The sequence below is a fragment of the Sorex araneus genome, chromosome 2, assembly GCF_027595985.1.
Source record: "Sorex araneus isolate mSorAra2 chromosome 2, mSorAra2.pri, whole genome shotgun sequence".
In the NCBI taxonomy this organism is placed as follows: Eukaryota; Metazoa; Chordata; class Mammalia; order Eulipotyphla; family Soricidae; genus Sorex; species Sorex araneus.
The window spans coordinates 80,505,066-80,530,940 of NC_073303.1; the positions used below are offsets into that span (position 1 = coordinate 80,505,066).

The window sequence follows — 25,875 nt, forward strand, 5'->3', positions numbered from 1 at the left end:
TTTGAACCCTATATGAACTAGCCCTTCTAGTTCTCTCTTGCTGCCTTAGACAAAACAAAACAAAATCCCAACTCACTATGGTTCTGCTTTGCTGGCTTCTTTTGAGCCTTTAGTAGATAAGATCCGTCTCAGTCCATGACCTTCCCAGACCGAGTTACTACTTATGGACCATCCTAATACTACTTCACAATTTACTCTTACATTCACTACCCATTTTTTCTCCCTTTGAGAAAATCCTTTTCTCTTTTACCAATTTTCACAATTTAATTTTGTTTCATGTTGATTTTTCTCTGTCCATGTGATATTCTATTTACAACTATACAGCAAACAATATTCAGTTTGTGTAAAATCAGTAATAACAGAGACAGGAGATAGTACAGTGGGTAGGATGCTTGTCTTGCATGTAGCCAACCTGGGGTTCAATTCCTGGCATCCCACAATTCCCTGAGCATCAGCAGGAGTCACTCCTGAGTGCAGAGCCAGTAGTGATTCCTGAGCATCATCAGGTGTTGCCACCTCACCCCACAAAAAATAAGTAGAAACATTTCTTACCAAACTTCTACCTCCATACATATCATATGAATATTGAATTATTTTTAAGATATAGGAAATATGGGTGTTATTAGAACGATGTCATCAGCGAAGCAGAGGTAGTATAGTTGCCAAACATCTATCTTCACTCCCATTCCTTCCCATTCCAGTCGTTGCATGACGTTCTCGAGGGTGGCACTGAAGAGTTTTGGTGAAATGATGTCACCCTGCCGAACTCCTCTCTACGTCGATGAACTCTTCTTTGTAGAATGGTGAGATCCTGGTGGTGAATCTGTAATACAGCTCACGGAGGACCCTGATGTACTGAGTTTGAACGCCCTGTTCGGCTAGGGCTTCGATGACTGCTTCATGTAGGATAACATAGCCTCAGGTAGTCTAGGTTTATTGGGAACTTTCCTCTGTGTTTATTTGTAACTTCTTTCTTTGTGTGTTGTTGACTTGTAAATATTGTTTTTCTCTTCTCCTTGAGTCCTTTGCATAGTTTATTCAGAGCCATGTCCTTTTGTACTGGCATAGGAAGACTGTAGCAAATGCTATGCTTTTGTAACCTGGGAGTCATTTGACTCTACATGTTATTTTCCTCCTGGGAATCTATTCTCTCAACCTAAGCCTCAGCTGCCCTTACTTCCTAGCACCCCCAAAAACAGGGCCCCAATGAGGGATGGGATGGACCCAGGGCAAGCGGTGAATTATGTGCTACCCTGGCATCAAGATGGGCCTGGCCAAAGTGCCTAATGCTTAACTGTAAGTTAAGAGCGTGGTCATGTACAAATGCTGTCATGATCCAAAAAATAATAACCGGATTCGGACCCTGCTAAGGTTAGGAATGATTAATCTGGCCTGAGCACTTAGTCTGAGTCTTCGAGATGTTCCTAGGAGAGCTGCCCTGCAAGCCTCAATGTATCTCTTACTGTGTCCATACAAAAATAGCTAGTATTAAGATGTTAATGAGTTTTTGGACTGAGAAAAGGAGAAAAAACACCTTAAGAGGAATTTTGCCTGCTGGCATCAGGAAGGGCTTTGGAATACCTCTAAGTGGTGCTTCCTTTGAACTTCATGGCCCTCAGGAAGGGCTTTGTTATGTTGATTTTGCTACAAGACTGTATGTAGCCCAGAGGGCAAGGTGGAGAGAGAAAATAGGGGAGAGAGACAAGTAGGTGCAGAATCCAGAGAGCGGATAATCCGGAGAGCTGGAATGGAGGAGTGAGGAGCTAGGAAGGACGAGTGCATGAGATGAGAGACGGAAGATTGAATAAAGGGTATCTAATCAGCAACCAGCTTGGTCTTCGTTCTTCCCTCGCCGGTCCTTGGCCAGCAGTCATTCCGATCCAGTCCATACACAGCGGCCCCAGAGAACTGAACACGGGCCATGAGACAGAGCCACCAGAAGTGCCCACGAGCACACACCCTTCGGCGTGCATAGTTTTTTACAGCTTCAATCTCAACAGAATCAAAGGCCTTCTTTAAATTGATGAACGTTAGACAGAGCAGCACCTTGAACTCTCGCAAAACCTCAATGAGCTTGGTCACCATATTGATATAGTTGATCGTGCTAAATCCTTTTCAGAACTTGGCTAGCTCGCATGGTTGTCCTTCATCTAATGTTCTGTGAATCCTATTCAGGATGACTCAAGTGAATAACTTGTAGACGATGGACAACAGGTAGATCAGGCTATAGTTGCCGATGTCGTGGATGTCTCCCTTCTTGTAGAACAGGATGGTCCTGCTGGTTTTCCACTGGGACAGAACCTTGCATGTGGACAGGTAGCGTGTGAAGAGCTAAGCCAGTGTATTGATGAGTACTGGCGGCAGATTCTTCAGGTGTTCAGGTCTGACCTTGTCTGGACCGGGTGCTGTACGCTTCTTTACCAACGAAATGGTGTGTCGGATTTGGGAAGGGAGAATGCTGGGAACAATATATCCATCCTGTGGAATTTGGCCTGTGGGCAGCTGGACATGGCTATCAAAGAGATCTGAGTAGAAGTCGTGGATAACCTTTTCCATTGCCCTTCTGGAAGATGTGATAGATCCTTCAGGACATCGAGGGCAGTCATCTTGGTCTTGTAGTTGGCGAAGGACAGCGAGCGTTGCGAATACTTTTCCCAGCTTCTGCTGCATCAGCCAACACTGCTGCTCTTCTCTCTTTGAAATCTTCCTTTACTGCTTCTCTGCACAGCTTTGTGAGCTCGGACATTAGTTTGTGATTGCCTGAGGCTCGTGCCAGACCATGTTGGTGAATGAGCTCGAAAGTTTCCAAAGACAGGCAATTTTTTTGTGGCTTTCTCTCTTTTTGCATTCCTCGCACAATCATGGAGGTGCTGAATCAGCCAATCATATTCTTCATCGATGTTGTCAACAACAGCATCTTCCCATATTGCTGCAGTAGTGCTAAAGAGCTCCCTGGTGGTGGTTGCTATGGGAGTTATCTTCTTAAACTTTGCAGCTTTTCTCCCCACTCTGTGAAGTAGAATTTCGCACAAAGGAGACAGTGGTCTGATCTCGTTTGGAATTTTGGGACAACAGCGACATTGGTCAGGCAAGACTGTCGACTGAATATGATGTGGTCAATTTCGTTGTGGAACTGTCCACCGGGAGACTCCCATGTCCACATTCAGATTCGGTCTTCTGGAACTGTGAGTTACCATGGATGGTCTTGGTTGACATGATGAATTCAGACAGTCTCTCACCCTGTTTGTTCCATTGTAGGCCGTGAGTCCCCATGTGTTCTTCGGGTGACCTTCTAGGTCCTATCTTGGCAGTAAAATCACTGACAATGACCTTGTAGAAGGTGTGGTCTTCTTTTTTTTTTTTTTTTTTGCTTTTTGGGTCACACCTGGCGATGCACAGGGGTTACTCCTGGCTTTTCACTCAGGAATTACCCCTGGCTGTGCTCAGGGGACCATATGGGATGCTGGGATTTGAACCTGGGTCGGCCGCGTGCAAGGCAAACGCCCTACCCGCTGTGCTATCTCTCCAGCCCCAGGTGTGGTCTTCTTTATAGACCTTCTCCAGCTCTATGTAGAATTTCTCAATTTCTTCTTTGTCATAATTGGATATTGGTGGGTAGACGACGAAGATAGAAACTGCCAGTAACGAGTCACATCTATTCAAATGTAAGTGTCCAATTCGAGTTGTTAGGCATGCGAATGATCAATGCTCATGGCCAAGTTTGTGTTGACAAGGACACTGATCCTACCAACGCCTCTACTGTCGCATATTCCGAGGAACAGTTCTCCTTCAGTGTCGAAAACGGCGTGATGTGTTTGATACCTTCTCCTCTCAGTCAACAGTCAATCCAATGACATCATATTTGATTTTCCACGCTTGCACCATCAGGTCCTCGATGGATGCTTCTGATGTCAGCGTACATGTGTTAAAAGTATAAACAGTCATTTTAGTACTTCTTCGTTTTGGCAGCCTAGTTTGGTCCTGAGATTTTATTAGCCTCTCCTTGTTCAACCTTAACGCTGCCATACTGGGGACTCTTCCAGGCTCAGGGGAATGAAGTCCATTGTTGTTACTGTTTTTGGCATATCGAATATGCCACGGGTAGCTTGCCAGGCTCTGCTGTGCGGGAGGGATACTATTGTAGCTTTCTGGGCTCTCTGAGAGGGATGAAGGCTTTTAGGGCAGCCTCTAAGTGCCATCAGAAACACCAAACATTAGCCAAGCAGCACAAATGCTGGCCGACTTCAACAGCGAGTGTGGAAAGGTCGGACTGCAGCTAAATCTCACCAAGACAATGTTCATGAAAAACGAACTAATCCCTGATGTCCCATTTGCTCTCATGGGAATGAACATCTCTGAATGCAACAGCTATGTGTACCTTGGTCGAGAACTCAACATGAGGAACGATTTGGCACCAAAACTGCGCAGAAGGAAGAGAGCAGTGTGGAACGCCTTCAAGACCGTCAAAGAAGTTGTTAAAAAGATGAAGAAACTCTGGCTCTGGGCACATCTTTTTTTTTTTTTTTTTTGGTCACACCAGGCAATGCACAGGGGTTACTTCTGGCTGTGCATTTAGGAATTACTCCTGGTGGTGCTCAGGGGATCATATGGGATGCTGGGAATCAAACCCGGGTGAGCTGTGTGCAAGGCAAATGCCCTACCCACGGTGCTATAGCTCCAGCCCCTCCAGGCACATCTTTTTGACTCCACCGTTCTTCCTGCACTAACATGCCTCAGAGATCTGGGCCCTATGAGAACAGGATGAGAACTCCCAAAGAGGAATCGAAAGAGCTATGCTTGGAGTATCACATTCCACCCAAGTGAGAGAAGGAATCCAGAGTTCAGACCTCCAACAACCATCAAGAATCAGGGATGCTGTCTCGTTTACCAAGGTGTCAAAAATCAGATGGGCCAGACATGTAATGCGATTAAGGGATGACCGCTGGGCTAGAGCTGTTACCGATTGGATTCCACGGGACGTCAAAAGACCGCTTGGCTGCCCATCTACAAAATGGTCAGACTTCTTTACAAGGACCCTGAATAAACAGTTTGAGGCTCTTCATGTTCCTGGAGGGAGCAGATGCCATTGGGCTACACTAGCATGTGACAGGAACAAATGGAGACGTTACTGGCACCCACTTGAGCAAATTGATGAATAATGAGATGACAAGTGATATAAGGAAATTTGGGATGTTGGTAAGCATTATATAAAAAGTTGAATTATAAGTCCAAGGAATAGCATAATATTGTCTTACAAATGTGATGTTGAGAGTTGGATTCTTGGTTTTGCCCAAAAGTACCACGTGTGTTGACAATGACTCTGCATTAAAATAGGGGATGTGTGATTTCTGAAGCATAAAATCCATATATAGGCAAGCACCACAACTGAAAAAAAAATGTAACCCAAGTGAGCACTACAACTAAAAAAAGAAAAAGCACATGAGCAGCATGGCCAAGAATATGACCCCAGGCAAGCATGTGTGTAAGCACAACTAACGTCTGTGACACTCTCCCCCTATGAGCACTATGGGCAAGCACAGAAGTACTAGCAGATGTATAACCTCCAAGTGAGCACTACATCTAAATGTGCAAGCTTCATAAACAACTGTGAGTATAACCCTGGTAACTGCTATGACAAATGGAAAGGAGGGGGGATAAAGTTGGTTAAACTTCAGAGGTAATGCAGTGTTAAAATTTAAAAAAAAGAGGAATTGGGAGAAAGGGACTAGGGTCATCTGAGAGGAAAAGTATCTATTCAGCAAGTAATGATCAGACTGCAGTGTAAAACTTTATAAATGGGAGGTTGATACCATTGTGAGTCATGGTATTTGAATTTACAAGCTTCCATTTCCACGTGACACCTTTTCTGTTCAGTACCCTGTCTTATGTCCTAGTTCTCTGCTGTGTCATCACAGCTTTCACTAATGGGAGGAGTTAGGGAAACAATCCATATAATTCTCTAGAATATTTCACTGCCATGCCCAGAAGTGCAAGTTGGCAGAAACAGGCTCCAATGCAAATCTAACTTTGTTTTATTGGGGCCCACACCCAGCAGTGTTGAGGGCTTACTCCTGACTCTGCATTCAGGTATCACTTCTGGCAGGCTTGTGGAACCAAATGGGATCCTAGGGATCAAACCTAGGTTGGTAATGTGCAAGGCAAATACCCTAGCCACTCAACTATCACTTGGCCTCCAATGCAAATCTATTTTATATACGAGGAAGACCAGTGAAGTTACAAACAAAATTATATAACTACTTAGTGACAAAGTCAGGAGTTTACCTCAGGTTTGTCTTACTTCAAAGTCCACGCTCTTTCCACATCACCATGTTTATAACACTCAAAAAAAAAAATAATGCTGTAAAATTCACTTACTCAGTATTCTTGGAGATGAGTCATTCCTGAGAGACGAGTAAGTGAAAGGCCATCCCCTAGGAAATATTTTTCAAAACCTTTCAAGTGTTGAGCAGAGAAGGCTCCAGAAACATCTGGGGAAGAGGTTTTTCTTTTGCATCTTGGACTTGAGGCATTTGAAAACAGAACTGGAGAACTGACATCTTCATCCTGAGAGCTTCAGAAGATGGTCAATGATCACCTTTCCTTTTTTGTTCCTAAGCAAAAATGAGAAAATTCAGAAATAGGTTTAGTCAATAAAAAGGGAGAAAAAAGTGGGAAATGTTCATAGGAAATGTTCCCCAGTAGGGAAACAGTTGCTGTATTTGCAAAGCACAATCTCTGCATGTGCACGCACACACACACACACACACACACACACACACACATTCTATTGGTGTTATTGTTGTGATAACTGGAGGTCAAACACATGCTTGGTTGTGGTGCTTGCCAGGGATTGTACTGTTCAGTTGTGGCCAATTTTGATACCATATTGGGCACCCACCCAATCCCAAAACTCTCCAGACCTATTTCTACATCATTACCCAGCATATTACTTTCTCCTCGCCAGCTGGATTTTTGTCTTTAGTCCCAGAAATGGGCATAATGATATTTTCTACTCATCCATATGTAACCTCCCTAAATTTGTTTACTCATCTGTATAAAAGAGGGAAAGTAAAAATATCTAACTTAAAGATCAAATGGGGGAAATTATGTAGACATACAGTATTTGGTATGCACTCATATTACTTTCCTTCCTATCTCTGCACAAGTGATTAACAGTAAGAGCAACAATTGAAGCTACAATAAGTTTTTTTTTTTTTTTTTTTTGCATCACACCCAGCGATGCTCAGGAGTTACTCCTGGCTGTGCACTCAGGAATTACTCCTGGTGGGGCTTGAGGGGCCATATGGGATGCCGGGGATTGAACCCAGATCGGCTGCATGCAAGGCAAACTCTATACTCGCTGCACCATGGCTCTCGCCCCCACAATGACCATTTTTACCTAATTAAGACCCTAAAGCATCCAAAGGACAAACAAATTGTCCACGTTAAAATCTGACTTGGGATGGAGAGATAGCTCCATGGACTAAGCATATGCTTCACATTCAGTAGGCCAATGTTTGATCCCTGGCACATGGCCCCCCAAACACCACCTGGAGTGATGACCCCAAGTCGAAACTGAGAGACTCCCTGAGTATGATCCAGAAAAAAGAAAGAGAGAAATAAAAAAGGAAGGAAGAAAGGAAGGAAGGAAGGAAGGAAGGAAGGAAGGAAGGAAGGAAGGAAGGAAGGAAGGAAGGAAGGAAGGAAGGAAAGGCTAGAACTCAAAATCCACTAGTCATCCAACTCCAATCCAAGCCTTCTAAGCACCACCCTATACAATCTACACAAAACTGTTGTGTTGCAAGTTAGTTCCCCAGACCTACATTGATCCCTTTAGTTTGTCTTTCTGGTCAGTTTCCATCTCCAATCATGACCTATAAATTAATACTAAAGAGACAATTGAAGGAAAAAGCCTATTCGTGTATCCTGTCATATAGAGATAAAAGTTATGATCAAAGATGTGATTACTTTAAAATCCTCAGTACAGTCTGAATTGTTCCAAATATTTAATCTTCTGGGGCTGGAGCGATAGCACAGCTGGTAGGGTGTTTGCCTTGCATGAGGCCGACCCAGGTTCAAGTCCCAGCATCCCATATGGTCCCCTGAGCACCGCCAGGAGTAATTCCTGAGTGCAAAGCCAGGAGTAACCTCTGTGCATCGGCAAGTGTGACCCAAAAAAGCAAAAAAACCAAAACCAAAAACCAAATATTTAATGTTCCCCAAAGTAATTTAAATGTACAAGTATAGGGAGCTGGAGTAATAGCACAGCGGGTAGGGCATTTGCCTTGCACAGGGCCGACCCGGGTTGGATTCCCAGCATCCCATATGGTCCCCCGAGCACTGCTAGGAGTGATTCCTGAGTGCATGAGCCAGGAGTATCCCCCGTGCATCCCGGGTGTGACCCCAAAAGAAAAAAAAAAGTACAAGTGTAGATTCATTTTTGGAAAAAATATTACCAAGCAGAACGTTGGAAAGGAAAAAGTCTGCATGTAGGAGAGGGTTTTGTTATTGTTATTATTACTATTTATCATACTGTGTTTAACTGCATTAAAATAAGATGTAAATAGTGATGATTTCCAAATTACCATTAGAGCAGTGATTAAGAACACAGAGTCAAGAGCAGATATGGGTTGAATTTTAGTAGAGCCACTTTATTATATGTTTGAAATTTATTTATGTATCCCCACTTATAATGATACCTATCACATAGGGATCTATACTATATATATATAATTTATATATAAATTATATGTACATAAAATGTTTGTTTTGTTTAGCTTAGTTTTGGACCAACCTAATGGAGCTCAGGGCTTGCTCCTGGCTCTGCACTCAGGGATCATGCCTGGCAATGCTTGTGGAGCAATATGGGGGGCCCAGAATTGAACCCAGATCAGTCACATGCAAAGCAAGCACCTTACCCACTATACTATGTCTCTGACCCCATATCACATAGGGATATTTTTAAGCTAATGTAAGTAGTAAAGGTGTTGGGTATAGTACCAGATTAATTATAAGTACATTAAAAAAATAACATCACTATAAGAGATATCTCAGATATCTTTATAATATCACTGAAGAGAATGTTAGCTCATGGCTGTGCAATGTACGATTCAAGTAAGTAGTCCAACAATATTCAACACTAGATTATTTATATGTTATCTATAATAAATATTTCTATGTATTCTTGGCTATTTCTTTAAGGTGAAATCCTATATATAATTTTGTATATAAAAGGATATCAACATTGTACTGATGATATTATCAACTTATCTACCAGTTAACGTTTTTAAGAAGCTAAATCAACATCAAGGGTATTTATTCAATTATTGTCAATAACAGGCGTTTTTTTTTTTCTTTTTGGGTCACACCTGGCGATGCACAGGGGTTACTCCTGGTTCTATACTCAGGAATTACTCCTGGCGGTGCTCAGGGGACCATATGAGATGCTGGGATTCGAACCCGGGTCGGCCGCGTGCAAGGCAAACGCCCTACCCGCTGTGCTATCGCTTCAGCCCCAATAACAGGCATTTTTAAAGAAATATGTTAATATTACAAATTCCCTTGGGGCTGGAGCGATAGCACAGCGGGTAGGGCATTTGCCTTGCACGTGGCCGACCCGGGTTCGATCCCCGGCATCCCATATGGTCCCCCAAGCACCGCCAGGAGTAATTCCTGAGTGCAAAGCCAGAGGTAACCCCTGAGCATCGCTGGGTGTGACCCAAAAAGCAAAAAAAAAAAAAAATATATTACAAATTCCCTAATCCTGACCTCACGTTGTAATTTTACCTAATATTAGATGTTTCAATATCTTCTTAAGTCACAATACAAAGCTAGGTTTCAAAACTCTGTATGAGATAGGCAGAAAAATAAAAAATAATTGGAATATATAAATAAGTAGTGTATTCCAGACATGATATTTCAAATAATTTGAGATCATTCATGAGACAATGACTCTTTCCATTGGCTCTCAAAAAATTCCCTCAAGCCTCCCCTGGGAAGAGTGACCAGAGAGGACAAGGAGCAATGGCATGTTGGAATAACTCTCATCCTTCCGTATTTCAACCATATTTATATGTCTTCCATATTGATTTAATTGATAAGTTGATCTGAAGGATTCTGTACCTCAAACAAAACAAAAACAACACCACAATTTATTGCAAGATTTTGAAGCAACTAGTCTTTTTAAATATTATAAAATACATCAAATAAATGAGATTTGCCCCTCACATAAGTTGTATAGAAATACATATCAGATAAAATTTACTGCCAAAGCAATGCTCAGAAAGTCTGGGGTCCCACTGGAGATTCTTGGCCAACCAGGTGGGCAATTCCAACGCAAGAGCTGAAGGAAGCTACTCACCCTTTGGTGCCAAGGACACCCAGGCCACCGGGCAGTGCTAGGGGCCTTCAGTGGCACATAGTGGTGTTGAAGGGGCTCTTAAGACTGTACCCATCAGTGTTTGGGGTACATGGGGTTCTGGGAGTCAAACCACTGTACTATATCCTGATCTTGGACTAAATATTCACTGTATCACTGTCATCCCGTCGCTCATTGATTTGCTCGAGCGGGCACCAGTAATGTCTCCATTGTGAGAACTGTTGTTAATGTTTTCGGCATATTGAATATGCCACGGGTAGCTTGCCAGGCTCTGCCCTGAGAGAGGGATACTCTCTGTAGCTTGCTGGGCTCTCCGAGAGGGGCGGAGGAATAGAACCCAGGTTGGTCGTGTGCAAGGCAAACGCCCTGCCATTGTGCTAACAATCCAGCCCAGACTAAATATTAAATGAGAAAAAATCCTCCATAAATGATCAGAAAATGTAGGGGAGCATTAACTCCTTTTCAAGCATATTGACAGCACTATTGAGCAAGGCATAATGAGAGGAACTATTTATCTGTATTGGTTTTTCCTCAAGTGTATGTCACAGATTGAAAATGATTTTACACCAAAGACGTGTGGAAATGCTATCAACAAAGCACCAACAGTATTAGTGGTTTAGGGCATTAAGACACCCATTATTTCTATCAGCATCCCCTTGGCAAAACATTGTGCAAAACAATGCAAACTGTGCTGCTAGTAACTTGACACTGAGCCCATCCTCTCTCTAGACCTTCTGGAACCATCACCACTGTTTTCTGGAAAGAGGCACAGTGTCATCAGTATAGAAAGGTTCCGAGAAATCCTACAGGAAGGGAGAAAAGAAGTTTACTCTCATTATTTCCTAACCTCAACTACAGAATTGGCAGAAAAAAAAATTGGAAAATGTAAACAAATTAATAGCATATTATAAACATGGTATTTCAAATCATTTATGAGATCATGAAAGGGTGACTCTTTCCATTGGATTTCAAAGTATTTCCTCAAGCCTTCCTTGAGGATATGTAGAGAAAGCAATATAATCATACGCAAGATAAAGAATATTATTTTCATTAGAGGCTAGGGACATAATTCAAAAGGTTGAAGTACATGCCTGGCACATACAGGGCCCCAGGTTAAATACCTGATACTGTATGGCCTCCTTATTTTATTGGGAGTGGGGGTGGGGTTAGGCTACACCCAGCGATGGTCTGGGGTCACTCCTGGCTCTGCACTCAGGAATCACTTCTGGAGGTGCTTTGGGGGACTACTTGGCATGCTGAAGATCGAATCTGGGTCTGCCACATACAAGCAAAGTGTTCTACCCACTGCATTACTGCATTCTCGTTCCAGCCCCAAACTTTTTGTTTTGTTTTGTTTTTTGTTTTTTGTTTTTGGGCCACACCTGGTGGGCTCAGGGGTTATTCATGGTGGTGCTTGGGGGATAGGATGGCGAGGAGTGAACTTGGGTTGGCCCTTTAAGGCAAAAGCCCCACCCATTGCGCTGTAGCTCTGGCCTATGGCCTCCTTAGTGTCATCAGATATAACTTTGTTGCAGGAATGCTGGAGAGGCCAAAACAAAGAAATTAAGTTTCCATTTCCTGCAGCTAGTTGACTCCCAAACAAAGTTGGACATTCACTTGAATTTGGTCTTTGTTTGGTTTACTTGGGGGCCACAATCTTTGGTGCTCCTGTCATTAGCCTGGCTCTGCATTCAAGGATCACTCCTGGCAGGGCTCCAGGGACCCTATGTGGTGCAGGGGAGGGGAGGGGTTAAACGGGGACAGCTGCAAACATCCTACTGGCAGTACCATCACTCTGGCCTCGGTACTTTGTGTGTACTTCATGTTACTTTGAGGATCTGTGCTGCCCAATAGCCATTAGTAACATGAGGCCATTTTAACAAACAATTCAGTTCCTTCACTGCCACATTTTAAGTGCCTACCAGCCAGCCATATGTGGCTAGTGACTCCAGTACTGAACTGGACAGGCATAAAACTCTATTACTGAGGATGTTTCAATTGCACAGCACTGAGATGACACCCCAGTAAGGTGTGATCACGACATGGAGGTAGGTCAACAGCCTGAAAACTGGGTAAGTGATAGGTCATAACACCTAGCTTTATGTTTTTCTCTGTCTTGTTATCTTTATCACTAGTAATAAAGCCTAGGACCACGCCAGGGCATTGAAGCATATAGAGCTCTCACAGTGATAGCATGGCAATGGCCAGAATAACTATGGATTTGTTCAATACATAGGAACTCTGGGTTGGTTAAGTGGTAGAATACATGCCTTGCGTGAGAGAGGCCTAGCATTTGATCTCTGGAACTGTAAAGAAAAAAAATTTTTCCTTCCTCTGTCACTAAGTTTAAAGGATATTCTATTTTTATTAAAAAATAACTATTTTACTTATAACTCACAAGTCACAATTTTAAGTAAAATTAAACTTCAAAATTTTCATCTTAATCTATCAAGGTGTGATTTATTTAATGAAAGGGGAGGATTCTGACAAATCTAGTAGGCATATGAATATTCTTTATATTGCAATGAGATACTAAGTTGCTTAACCTCTCTAGTACCTATTCTACAAAATATGAATTATAATGGTAGCTGCTCATAAGTAGGACATAAGGGTTAAATAAATATATGGTACACAATAGATGCTCAATGATGCTGATCCCAAATGGATTCTTCTTTTTTAAAAAAAAAATCTCTTTTTCAGTGCTGGGGATAATCCTTGGGCCTCATACTAGCAAAGCAGGTACTCTTGTTTAGCTACATCTCTGACTTCCTAGTTTGGGCTAGCAGGGGGTGGTCGGACCCTGAACAGCATATCAAAAATGTTAACGGAAACATATTTTGTCTGACATGAACTTTCATTTTTAAAAATTAATATATTTTTAGTTTTGGAGTCACACCCGGAGATGCTCAAGGTTGACTCCTGACTCTGCACTCAGGAATTATTCCTGGTGGTTCTCGAGGTACCATATGGAATATCAGACATTGACCTGGGTCAGATGTGTGTAAGGCATCACACATTATCCATTGTCCTATCACTTCAACCTTTGTTTTCTTTTTAAGTATTCTATACATTCCAGACTAAGTATTCCCTTTGTATTTAAGACAGAAAGAAAATTTGGAATTGAGTCCTTTCCAAAAGTGCTCTAGAGTTGTCTTAGAATTCTTCAAAGGGTCATCCTTGGATCAGCTGGATCAGCAATACAAGAGAGCTTGCTAGGAAAGCAAGAATCTCTGGCTCCACCGAATGCACTAAATCTGAGATGAACTCCAGCAATATTTTGGCCTTCCATTTGATTCTTCATTCTTTTGGTAGGTGAGGGGGGGAGGTGCTGGCTCCTCAGCAGTAACCAGGCTGGTATTTTCAATGTTTGGACCAAAGATAGGAAATGTTCAGATCGGCCAGGGCTATGCCCAGCATTCACTGGGGTTTCCTTTGATTCTAATCCTTCTTTTTTATATATATATATATTTTTAATTTTATCACCATGTGGAAAGTTACAGAGTTCTCAGGTTTATGTCTCAGTTATATCATATTCAAACACCATCCCTTCACCAGTGCCCATATTCCACCACCAAAATCCCCGGTATACCCCCGCCACCCACCCCAACTGTATAACTGATGAATTTCACTTCATATTCTCTTCACCTTGATTGATTCTAATCCTTCTTAAAGTTGAAAAACAAGGTACCTCTGTATCTTTTTCACAATTTATAATCAGGTCATTTAACAACAGAAACATATTGTGAGAACTGTATTACTGGTAATTTCTTTGTTGTGTAAAAGTGACAAGTGGGGGCTGGAGTGATAGCACAGTGGATAGGGCGTTTGCCTTGCATGTGGCCAACCCGGGCTCGGTTCCCAACATCCCATATGATCCCCCGAGCACCACAGGGAGTAATTCCTGCGTGCAGAGCCAGGAGTAACCCCTGTGTATTGCCGAATGTGACCCAAAAAGCAAAACCAAACAAAACAAAAAAAGTGACAAATGTAGATAGAAGCTATAGTTTACCTCTGTAGGCCCTGTCATGTATGTTGTTGACGGTAACACCTATTCAGTACATAAATATAGATAATTATAAACTCTGTCCATTTCCCTTCCAATGTGCTCTGCAATTCTTCTTCACAAAGTCCTCTTTTCACCTTGGGACATAACTTCTCCATGAGTCTTTGTTAACAGCTCCGCTCTGTGACCAGTTAGTGCCCAGTGTAGAAAAATGTGAATGTTTTCTAGAGCTAGGCAGGTAACTTGCTTCAAGGGGGCCTAATACATGATCTTAAAAAGTGAAGTGCTGTTCCTATACACACATATCCAATTTTTTAAAAAAGAAAAGAAGGCTAAACTATTGCTAGTAAAACAAAACACAGATAAGCTAACTCTGAACACTACCCCTTTCACATTTCTTATTTATCTCTTAGTAATTTCATACCAAGCAGTTGTCCTGTGTTAAGGGTGGATGCTGAATCTAGTTGAAAAAAACCTATTAGAATGACTACCTAAGTGGGTTACCTAAGGAGAGGAATGGAGAAAGCAGTATGCCCTTAGATGGAGTTCGCCCTTGGGCGGATCTCCTAGAAGAAATCAAGTGTGCTGAAGCCCCTACTTAGAAAGAATTCCATCCTTGGGTGGATCTCCTAGAAGAATTTCCTCTGAAAAGGGGCTTTACATCTGTTCATTGCTTATGCTAATGTTCAGCCACACCTATGTGTAATTGCTACCCACCCAACCCTTCATGATTTCTCTATAATAATGCTCACAGATTTGAATTAAAGTGTCACTGATTGAAAAAAAAAAACAAACCAAACAACTATTAGAAGCCCAGGTCTGTTACATACTAGTTTGGTGGTAAAACAAATAATGATATTCATGTCTGGAGTTAAATCTTTGTGTGAAAACAATATAGCCCACCTATCTCAAAAAAACTGGGGGACACAAGGCCTGGGAGTAGGATCAAATCCAAGGCTTCATACATGCCAATTGTGAGTTCTTTTTTAAAGAAACTTTATTTAGACACTGTGGTTTACAGAGTTGTTCATAACACAATCATTAACAGCAATCAATGTTCCAACACAATCACCCCACTAGAATGACCTTCCTTCTACCACTGTCCTTATTTTCACAACCACCCTCAAGCCTGTCTCCTTAGTAGGCACACAGTAATTTCTTTATATTACTTGCTACAACTAAATGGTTAATGAAATTATCAAAAAATACTTCAGTAAAAGAATATCTGTGAAAATTGTTACATCTTTACGATGTTATTAAGTCCTTGTCTGAGGATTTTCTAAGCTGTTTGCTGTTGGTTGAGTCTTCTGTTCTATTGTTTTTGTTTGTTCAGTCTATGTTACTTTCCCTTCTGCTATGGTGTGCTCTACCTGTGATGTATGTGGAATGCGGAAGTGTTGCGTAGCCACGCATGCACCCACACCCCACAGCAACATATAAATTCTACCACTAAGCTACATTCTTGGCCACTCTCACACGATTATTTCTTGGGGGAGGGGTGAAGGGGTTTGGGGCACACATAATGATGCTCAGGGGTTACTTCTGGCTCTAAGCTCAGGAATAAATCACTCCTGGCATACCATATGGGATGCAGGAGATATGGAATGCATGAGATGTGGGATGCAGGGGATTGAACCTGTGTCAACTGTATCACTGTATCACTGTCATCCCGTTGCTCATTGATTTGCTTGAATGGGCACCAGTAACGTCTCCATTGTGAGACTTGGTTGTTACTGTTTTTGGCATATTAAATACACCACAGGTAGCTTGCCAGGCTCTGCTGTGCAGGCCAGATACACTCAGTAGTTTGCCAGGCTCTCTCAAAGGGGCAGAAGAATCGAACCTGAGTCAGCGCATGCAAGGTAAACGCCCTACCGCTGTGCTATGTGTGCAAGGCAAACACCTTACTTACTGTATTATCTCTTCAGCCCCGTAGGATTGTTTTAAAGAATATACTTAAAATAGCTGTCCCAGTCAGACATAAAAAACAAGGGTTAAAGAGCTTGCCTACTATGTGGCAGATCCCCATTCGATTCCTGGCACTGCATGTAGTCCCTCAAGTACCACCAAGAATGACCCCTGAGGGACTGAAGCAGTAGTACAATGGGTAGAGTGCTTGCCTTGCACACAGCAACCCAGGTTCAATCCCTGACATCCCATATGGTCCCCTGAGCACTGCCAGAGTCAGGAGTTAAGCCCTGACCACTGCCGGGTGTGATACCCCTCCTCCCACAAAAAGGAAACCCTGAGCACAGAACTAGAGTAAAACCTGAGCACACCAGATGTACATTCCTCTTAAATCTACCTGGAAGTTCAACAAAAGTTTATGACACCAAGTCTGACTGGGTGGGGTAGGGATCTTAGGAACAGTCAGCTCTTAGTACAGATGTAAGTTTCATATGAAAAAGTATGTGGTTGACTGACTTAACAATCTTAAAGCAATGACCACCTTTATCTTAAAGAAAATAAAAGCTAGCTAAAGGCAATAAAGGAAGCTAGAAATGACATACTAGAAATTTTTTTTTGTAAAAATGGGTCTCAGTGGCTGGAGTTGGTAGCTTGGTAATAGAGCACTGGCTCTGCATGTATGAGATACTAATTTGGAATCCTGGCATGAAAGGAAAAAAAGGGACGACTTAAAGAAACAGAATAGGGCTAGGATGCCTGCAATCAGAGACAACACATTCTACTTACGACTACCTCATTGCTGGGGTTAACCATGGAGGTCCCTGTGAGCATAACCTGAGTGGGTTTCAGTTTTAATTGAGTTTTGGCAATTCAGATACAAGTGATGCTATCATGATAGTGACAGAAGAGCAGCTAAAATTGGGTAACCAGTTCATTATTCCCACCTGAAATACTAACACAAGAATAAGCAATAAGATCTTGTGAAAGTTATTAGGCAATTAAAATCATGAAATTGTGGAGTGGGGAGCAGTGGGGAAGGAAGCCTGCGTTTTTTACATCAGGAAATTAAAAGTTTCCTGCACACCTATGGCCTTTTAAGAAATAGTATGTCATATCTGACCTAAGAATTTTTTTCTTTTTTCTTTTTTGTGGAGCTGGGGAGCAAATCCAGGCTCTCAAACAGTGCAAGTCATTTGCTTTACTACTGAGTTATGATAGCCATCAAAATTTTATTTTTCTTACTTTGTAAGTATCCATGATATTTTAAGTGTCTAAAAAAATTCACATTTTGAAACACATTTTGAACTCACATTTGCATCAACAGGCTAATTAAAAATAAGTGCCATTCACGTTAAATGATCTAATTTCAGAATTCAATTAAAATGTCTTCTATTCTCTTTTTTTCCTCAAAAGTATAATCCTTAAAGCTGGGAGACCTAAAGTAACAAATGAGTCTATTCCCTTCCTCTTCCCACCCCTTTTCTTTTTTTATTTTGGGTCATACCCTGTGGTGCTCAGAGTTACTCCTGGCTCTGTCCTCAGGGATCACTCTTGATGGGGCTTGGGAGACAGATGTAGTATTCGGGATGGAGTGCCTTACCTATTATACTATCTCTCCAGCCCCAGAAACAAATGAGTTCAAATATTTAGTTATATAAAAAAAAATTTAATGTAATAAGGTTTGACACTGAAAAATGAACACTAAATCAGAGAAGTAGATTATATTTGGAAAAACTATTTCTTCAGTAGGATGAAACATGGTTATTTTTTGAAGGATAACAAAGAACTCCATATCTAAATACAAGTATAAAAACTACTTGCTGGGGGACTGGAGCGATAGCACAGCAGGGAGGGCTTTTTACCTTGCATGTGGCCACCCTGGGTTCAATCCCCAGCATCCCATATGGTACCTCAAGCAATGCCACGAGTAATTCCTAAGTGCAGAGCCAGGAGTAACCCCTGAACATCGCTGGGTGTGACCCAAAAAGTAAAAAAAAAGCAAACAAAAAACAAAAAAAACTAAACAAAACTCCCAAACCAAAAAACTACTTGCTGCCCATAATATATCACTGCATAATCAATAAAGAAAATTGTAGGTCAGGGATACAGTTTAGCAATAAACCACCTGCTATGCATGTGTGAGACCATGAGTTCCATCCCAGGTACCTCCCCCCCCAAAAAAAAAACCCGGAAAATTTGGCTTCATTATGTTAAAACATAAAAGTATATGACAGTATTAGAACTCTATAATACTTTTTTTTTCTTTTTGGGTCACACCCAGTGATGCTCGGGGTTACTCCTGGCTCTGTGCTCAAGAACTACTCCTGGCATTGCTTGTGGGACCATACAGAATGCTGAGGATTGAACTCGCGTCAGCCACGTTCAAGGCAAGCACTCTACCCACTGTACTATCACTCTGGCCCCTACTTTGTCATTTTTTATATGGTGACAATTTCACAATTTAATTCCTTGAACACGGTATGAGAAAATTTCACTGCAAGTGTAATTTCTCAGTCACAGTAGAAAGTAAGTTCCACTTAAAGGGACTACTGAATTTCGTGTTGATAGATACTTAAAAACTCATTCCAAGGCTATCTGTATAGTTACTAGTAAACTAGGCTAAGGAAAAACTTTTCCTGCCTGAATTAAATTTTTGAGAAAAATTCAAAGAAAATTACCTCCTTTGATATAGCCATCTATCAAACTGTGTGAAAGTAACACTTTTGCCATGAACTATATGTAGAATTGGTAAGAAAATACCAGTACTTAAGGATTTCTCTTTCAAATATACCATTTATTTATTTGTAGAAAACTGTTTTTTTTTTATTGATTCAACTGAGATACACAGTTACAAACTTGTTCATGAATGGGTTACAGTACAATGTTCCAACACCCATTCCTTTGAAGAAAATTATTGACTATGAGGCAGAAAATAATACTAATACACTTCACGAACATCTAATAAATTATTACAAAACATCACATTGTTTACTTCAGAATATTAAAAAGGTAAACTGTCTCATCAGTTACAGAAGATTCAAATGGCCTCGTGTACCCCATTGATATCTCTATCTTGTGGCAAATGGTTCAGAAGCTTTGAGGTAGATTACATTTCAAAGGTTTCAAAATACAAGAACTTACAAAGTAAGGGGACTGACTGCACAATAATAATTAAAATAAACAACTACTTTTCGATGAACCTGTGATTATGTTTGGCATTCAAAAGTGGATTTCTAACATGTCAATAATAAAAGCACTGTTGTTTTAAGGATAATAGTATCTTTACAACCTCTGCTAAATAGAGCAATAACCACACCATACCCCACAATAACCAAAGCAGAGGAAAAATGAAGATGGGAGGCTTTTCTTTTCCCAACTTTAAATCATACTATAAAGCTATAGTAATCAACATCATATACGGTACTTGAATAAGGACAAATTCTCCAACAAATGGAATAGAATTGAGAATCCAGAGATAGATCCTCAAGTATATCCTCAGCCACACTTTGACAAAGGAACTAAGAATATGAAGTGAAGGAAGGAAAGCCTCTGGCAAACGGTGCTGGGAAAACTGATTAGTCACATTTTAAAAAATGAACTATGACCCCCTATGTCATATCATACAGAAAATCAATTCAAAATAGATAAAAGGCCTCAATATCAGACCTGAACCCATAAATCATATTGAGGAAACATAGGCAGAGCCTTCCATGACTGAATCTTGGAGACACCTTCAAATAATTTAATGCTATTGGCCAAGCAAATGGAAGTAAAGATAAACAAATGGGACAATATCAAATTAAGCTTCTGCACTGCAAAATAAACTATGACTAGAATAAAAAGACACCCCACAAACTGGAAGAGAATATTTGCCCACAATTCATCTGGCAAAGGTTTAATATCCAAGATATATTAAGCACTTGTAAAACAAAGAAAAAAAAAGAAAAACTAATTGCATCAAACAATGGGGAAACAAGATAAACATATACATTCACAAACAAGATATAATGGATAGTAATATGTAATAATAATATATATGGATAATGGGTATGTGGAAAAATGCTTTGCATCACTGATCATCAGGGAAATGCAAATCAAAATAGCAATGAGGTAACACCTCACATCCATGAGACTGGCACACATCACAAAGAACAGAAATAATAAGTGTTGACATGGTTGTGGGGTAAAAAAAAAAAAGCTTTATTCACAGCTAGTGGGAATGCTGCTTGATTCAACCTTTCTGGAAAACAACATGGACATTCCTAACAAAACTTAAGAACTGAGCTTCCATATCACCCGTGATTCAATTTCTTGGCCTCTATCTCAAAGGCCCAAAAACTATTCAGAAAAGACATTTGCAGTCCTAGGTTCATTGCAGCACTATTCACAGTAGCCAAAATCTGGAAACAACCCAAATGTCTAAGAATAGATGTCTGGATAAGAAAAGTAAGATACATATATACATGAAAAGAAGAAGTCATGCAATTTGCTGGTACATGGATGAATTTGGAGAGTATAGTACTGAGTGAAGTTCAAAGAGAGACAGGCACAAATGATCTGTCTCCTAGGCCGGAAATTAGCTCAGCAAGGGAACAATAACTGGCCTAAAGCAACAGAATCTGAGAACCAGTTCTCAGAGGTGAGCTGAGTGTGTGTGGGGTGTGTGTGTATCTGTGTGTGGTGAGACAACGGTGAAGGACAACAGGATGTGAGGGTTGGAAGGTTGTATTCATGAATTCTTATCATCAAAAGCACTGTAAATACCCCGGACCAAAAAAAATTTTTTTTTTTTAAATTTTTACCAAAGAAGACCCTGAGGTCTAAGAAAAGTCTGAGCTTTGGGGCTGGAGTGATAGCTCTGCGGGCAGGGCGTTTGCCTTGCACGTGGCTGACCCGGGTTCGATTCCCAGCATCCCATGAGCTCAGCCAGGGGTAATTCCTGAGTGCAAGTGCAGAGGCAGGAGTGACCCCTGTGCACCCCCGGGTGTGACCCAAAAAGCAAAAAAAAAAAAAAAGTCTGAGCTGAAAGGTTATTTTTTTCCTTCTCAGGAAGCTCTCTGGGGTGGTTTGCACAAACGGGTGATTTCACCTTGGTCATGTCACTTAACTCCTAGTCTGTTTCCATTATCATACGTGGAGTCAATAATATGTAGTGAAGGTGTTACAGAGGGGGTGTGAAGATGAGATAATATACATGAACACATGATGTCAATTGTAAGACAATTGAAACCAGTAGTCACCGGTCTAAGCTTTCCTGATACATATCCGTCTGCAAACCGGTACAGATGTGGATCAGAATGTCTGGTCAGTAATGAAATGCTGCGTGAAATTGTGCGTTTTTTCTGGGTTTCCAAGCGGTTTCTAATGACGATCAAACGATGACGTTTATGGAAATACCCTGACGGACAGATATTAGAAACTTTATAACGGCTATTCTTATCATTCTTGGGAAGGGCGCGGAACGGTTGTAAGGAGCAAATAGTATTACATCCAGTTAAAGGACTTTGTATACAAAATTATATACACATCCAAAGCAGTATTAAGTATACTGTGCAAAAACGGCAATCAAGAAAACAAATGGTGTCTCGGCGCTTCCCCAGCAAAAGAAGAAAAACGGAGGAAACTTCCGAGGCCCCTCCAAGGCTTGGATTAGCTGTAGGAGTGAGACTAGAGAAGGCAGTGGGGGATCGGGGGCAGGGGGGTGGGGTGGGAAAAAATTTAAGAAACGCTGGGAGAAGCCCACCTTTCTTCTCGTATGATCTTCAGCCCACACTACCATTTCATTCCATTTCCCACGCCGCCATACCGCTGAATTTACGGTACCTTCTTCTTTGAAAGCCTTTCACTCCCCTCCCCTCCAGGAGTCGTGAACTTCAGAGCCGTCGCTTCCGACATCAATTGCCTTAAACTCGGCTTTTTTACAGAGCTTTCCAGCATCCATCCCTCCGCCTTAGCGGGAAGTGAGGAGGACGGCGCCGCACGGCATCCTGGGAAATGTAGTTTCTCAGGCACCTTTGGTTGGGCCCCCGACTCGGGAAGAAGACCGACGAGATCCAGTTAGAACTACAACTCCCGACAGGCCACCTGAGTGACCCTTCCCTTCTGCCCCTCCTCCCTATCGCCTTCCTCTTACTCCTCTTCGCGGGCGCAGCGCGGCGTGGCCTCCCGGGATTTGTAGTCCTTTAAGGACCCAAACTCCTCGTACCTGAGGGGCAGGCGTGAGGCCGAGAGACTCCAATTCCCAGCGGGCAGAGCGGCAGCTGCGCCTGCGCACACCGAGTGAGGGCGTGTATGTCTGTGTGTCTGAGGGAGAGAGAGAGCGAGAGGGAGTGAGTGTGAGTGCGGGGTAGGGTGGTGGCCGTTACGTTCGGGGCAACGGCTACGGCAGTGGAGAAGTAAGAAGAGAAACAACGTCCGGCGCTTCCACCTTCACTTAGGACGAGGAGGAGCTGGTAGGGAAGGGAAAGTGTCCGCCCTGGGCCTGGACTAGACCGAGTGGACCGGCGGGGGTCTGGGCTATGAGCCTTTGAGGGTCGCTTGGGACGCGGAGAGAGACACGAGAGCCGAGCGCGATGTCTCAGCCGCCGCCGCCGCCTCCGCTGCCGCCGCCGCCGCCTCCTCCTGAGGCTCCTCAGACTCCGCCGCCACTGGCGGCGGCGGCCGCTCCGGGTGGGCTCTCGAAGCGGCGAGACCGGAGGATCCTCTCCGGGAGCTGCCCGGACCCGAAGTGCCAGGCGCGGCTCTTCTTCCCGGCCTCCGGTTCTGTTAGCATCGAGTGTACCGAGTGCGGGCAGCGGCACGAGCAGCAACAGCTGCTGGGGGTGGAGGAGGTGACCGACCCGGACGTCGTACTACACAACCTGCTCCGGAACGCGCTGCTCGGGGTGACGGGCGCACCCAAAAAGAACACGGAACTGGTCAAGGTGATGGGCCTTTCCAACTATCACTGCAAATTGTTGTCGCCCATATTGGCTCGCTACGGCATGGACAAACAGACAGGGCGGGCCAAGCTCCTCCGGGACATGAACCAAGGCGAGCTGTTCGATTGCGCTCTGCTGGGTGACCGCGCCTTCCTCATCGAACCCGAGCACGTTAACACGGTGGGCTACGGCAAGGACCGCTCGGGCAGCCTCCTCTATTTGCACGACACCCTGGAGGACATCAAGCGGGCCAACAAAAGCCAGGAATGCCTGATCCCGGTGCATGTGGACGGGGATGGACATTGCCTAGTGCACGCAGTGTCCCGGGCGCTTGTGGGCCGAGAGCTCTTCTGGCATGCCTTACGAGAGAACCTGAAACAGCACTTCCAGCAGCACCTGGCCCAGTATCAAGCCCTGTTCCACGACTTCATTGATGCTGCTGAGTGGGAGGACATTATCAATGAGTGTGACCCTCTCTTCATACCTCCTGAGGGTGTTCCCCTGGGCCTGAGGAACATCCACATATTTGGCCTTGCCAACGTGTTACATCGTCCCATTATTCTGCTAGATTCTCTCAGTGGAATGAGAAGCTCTGGTGATTATTCAGCCACTTTTCTGCCTGGACTCGTCCCTGCGGAGAAATGTACCGGGAAGGATGGTCATTTGAACAAACCGATCTGTATTGCATGGAGCAGCTCTGGTAGGAACCACTATATCCCCCTGGTAGGCATCAAAGGGGCTGCTTTGCCCAAACTGCCAATGAATTTGCTTCCAAAAGCATGGGGTGTGCCTCAGGACTTAATTAAAAAGTATATCAAACTTGAGGAGGATGGTGGTTGTGTTATTGGAGGAGACAGAAGTTTGCAGGATAAATACTTACTTAGGCTTGTTGCTGCTATGGAAGAAGTCTTTATGGACAAACATGGTATTCATCCTAGTTTGGTTGCTGATGTCCATCAGTATTTCTACAGGAGGACTGGAGTGATCGGAATTCAGCCTGAAGAAGTCACAGCAGCTGCTAAAAAAGCAGTCATGGATAATCGTCTTCATAAATGTTTGCTCTGTGGTGCCCTTTCTGAACTGCATGTTCCTCCAGATTGGCTGGTTCCAGGAGGGAAACTGTATAACGTCGCAAAAAGTACCCATGGACAGCTGAGACCTGACAAAAATTATAGCTTTCCTTTGAACAATTTGGTTTGCTCTTATGATTCAGTGAAAGATGTTCTGATACCAGACTATGGATTGAGTAACCTCACAGCTTGTAATTGGTGTCATGGCACATCTGTGCGAAGGGTGAGAGGAGATGGGTCTATTGTATATATGGATGGGGACAGAACTAATACTAGGTCCACTGGTGGCAAGTGTGGGTGTGGATTCAAACATTTTTGGGAGGGTAAAGAGTATGACAATCTACCAGAAGCTTTTCCTATTACTTTGGAATGGGGTGGAAGAGTGGTCAGAGAAACAGTTTATTGGTTCCAGTATGAAAGTGATTCTTCTTTGAATAGTAATGTTTATGATGTTGCAATGAAACTTGTTACAAAGCACTTTCCAGGTGAATTTGGGAGTGAAATTCTTGTTCAGAAAGTAGTTCACACTATACTGCATCAGACTGCCAAAAAGAATCCTGATGATTATACTCCTGTAAATATAGATGGTGCTCATGCCCAAAGAGTTGGAGATGGACAAGAGTCAGAGTCTCAGCTCCCAACTAAAATTATTCTTACTGGACAGAAAACAAAAACTTTGCACAAGGAGGAGTTAAACATGAGTAAAACTGAAAGAACTATTCAACAGAATATTACGGAACAGGCTTCTATAATGCAGAAACGGAAAACAGAGAAGTTAAAACAAGAACAAAAAGGCCATCCCAGGACTGTATCTCCAGGTGCCATACGTGATGGTCCATCTTCTGCACCTGCTACCCCCACCAAATCTCCCTATTCACCAACCACTTCGAAGGAGAAGAAGATCCGAATTACAACAAATGATGGGCGGCAGTCCATGGTTACACTCAAGTCTTCCACAACCTTTTATGAACTTCAGGAAAGTATTGCCAGAGAATTCAACATTCCTCCATATTTACAGTGTATTCGATACGGCTTCCCCCCTAAAGAGTTAATGCCACCCCAGGCAGGAATGGAAAAGGAGCCAGTTCCTTTACAGCATGGTGACAGAATTACAATAGAGATTCTAAAAAGTAAAGCAGAAGGTGGTCAGTCTGCTGCTGCACACTCGGCCCACACTGTGAAACAAGAAGAGATTGCTGTTGCTAGTAAATTGGCATCCAAGGAACTTCAGGAGCAAGCTGACAAAGAAATGTACTCCTTATGTCTTTTAGCAACGTTAATGGGTAAGCTCAATTTAATTCAGATGGTATTTATTAACTTGTGTATATAATGTTCTGTGTTTTTCTGTTGAAAAAATTTAGCCAACAAAAACTATTTGGATGTATATTCTGAGAACAAAATGACTTTTTCTTAGTTTCTTGATAGTTAATATGGTTCTTTATTAAGTAAATATTAGGAAAAAAGTAAAGTGAAACTAGTCCTTAAAATTTTGCCAGATCATTTGAATTTAAGATTTATTATTATTATTATTATTATTATTATTATTTTAAACAGCTTGTGCTGTATTCATTAAAAAAGCCCTTTCATTTTTCCTTT

At 42.5% G+C, this 25,875-nt stretch overlaps 1 protein-coding gene and 1 long non-coding RNA gene across 4 annotated transcripts in view; one reads left to right on the forward strand and one right to left on the reverse strand.

Moving 5' to 3' along the window:
* LOC129401970 (uncharacterized) overlaps positions 1-22,243 on the reverse strand; it is a 53,001-nt gene extending 30,758 nt beyond the window's left edge. For all 3 annotated transcript variants that reach the window (XR_008628471.1, XR_008628472.1, XR_008628473.1), the window contains exons 1-2: positions 22,033-22,243; positions 6,376-6,611 (exon numbers count right to left, since the gene is read on the reverse strand). This is a non-coding gene — a long non-coding RNA (uncharacterized LOC129401970). The remainder of the gene's footprint in view (positions 1-6,375; positions 6,612-22,032) is intronic.
* A 371-nt stretch (positions 22,244-22,614) lies between these two features.
* VCPIP1 (valosin containing protein interacting protein 1) overlaps positions 22,615-25,875 on the forward strand; it is a 28,556-nt gene continuing 25,295 nt past the window's right edge. Inside the window, exon 1 of the mRNA XM_055127404.1 lies at positions 22,615-25,562. Within this exon, the coding sequence (XP_054983379.1) occupies positions 22,862-25,562 (2,701 nt within the window). The 5' untranslated portion in view covers positions 22,615-22,861. The remainder of the gene's footprint in view (positions 25,563-25,875) is intronic.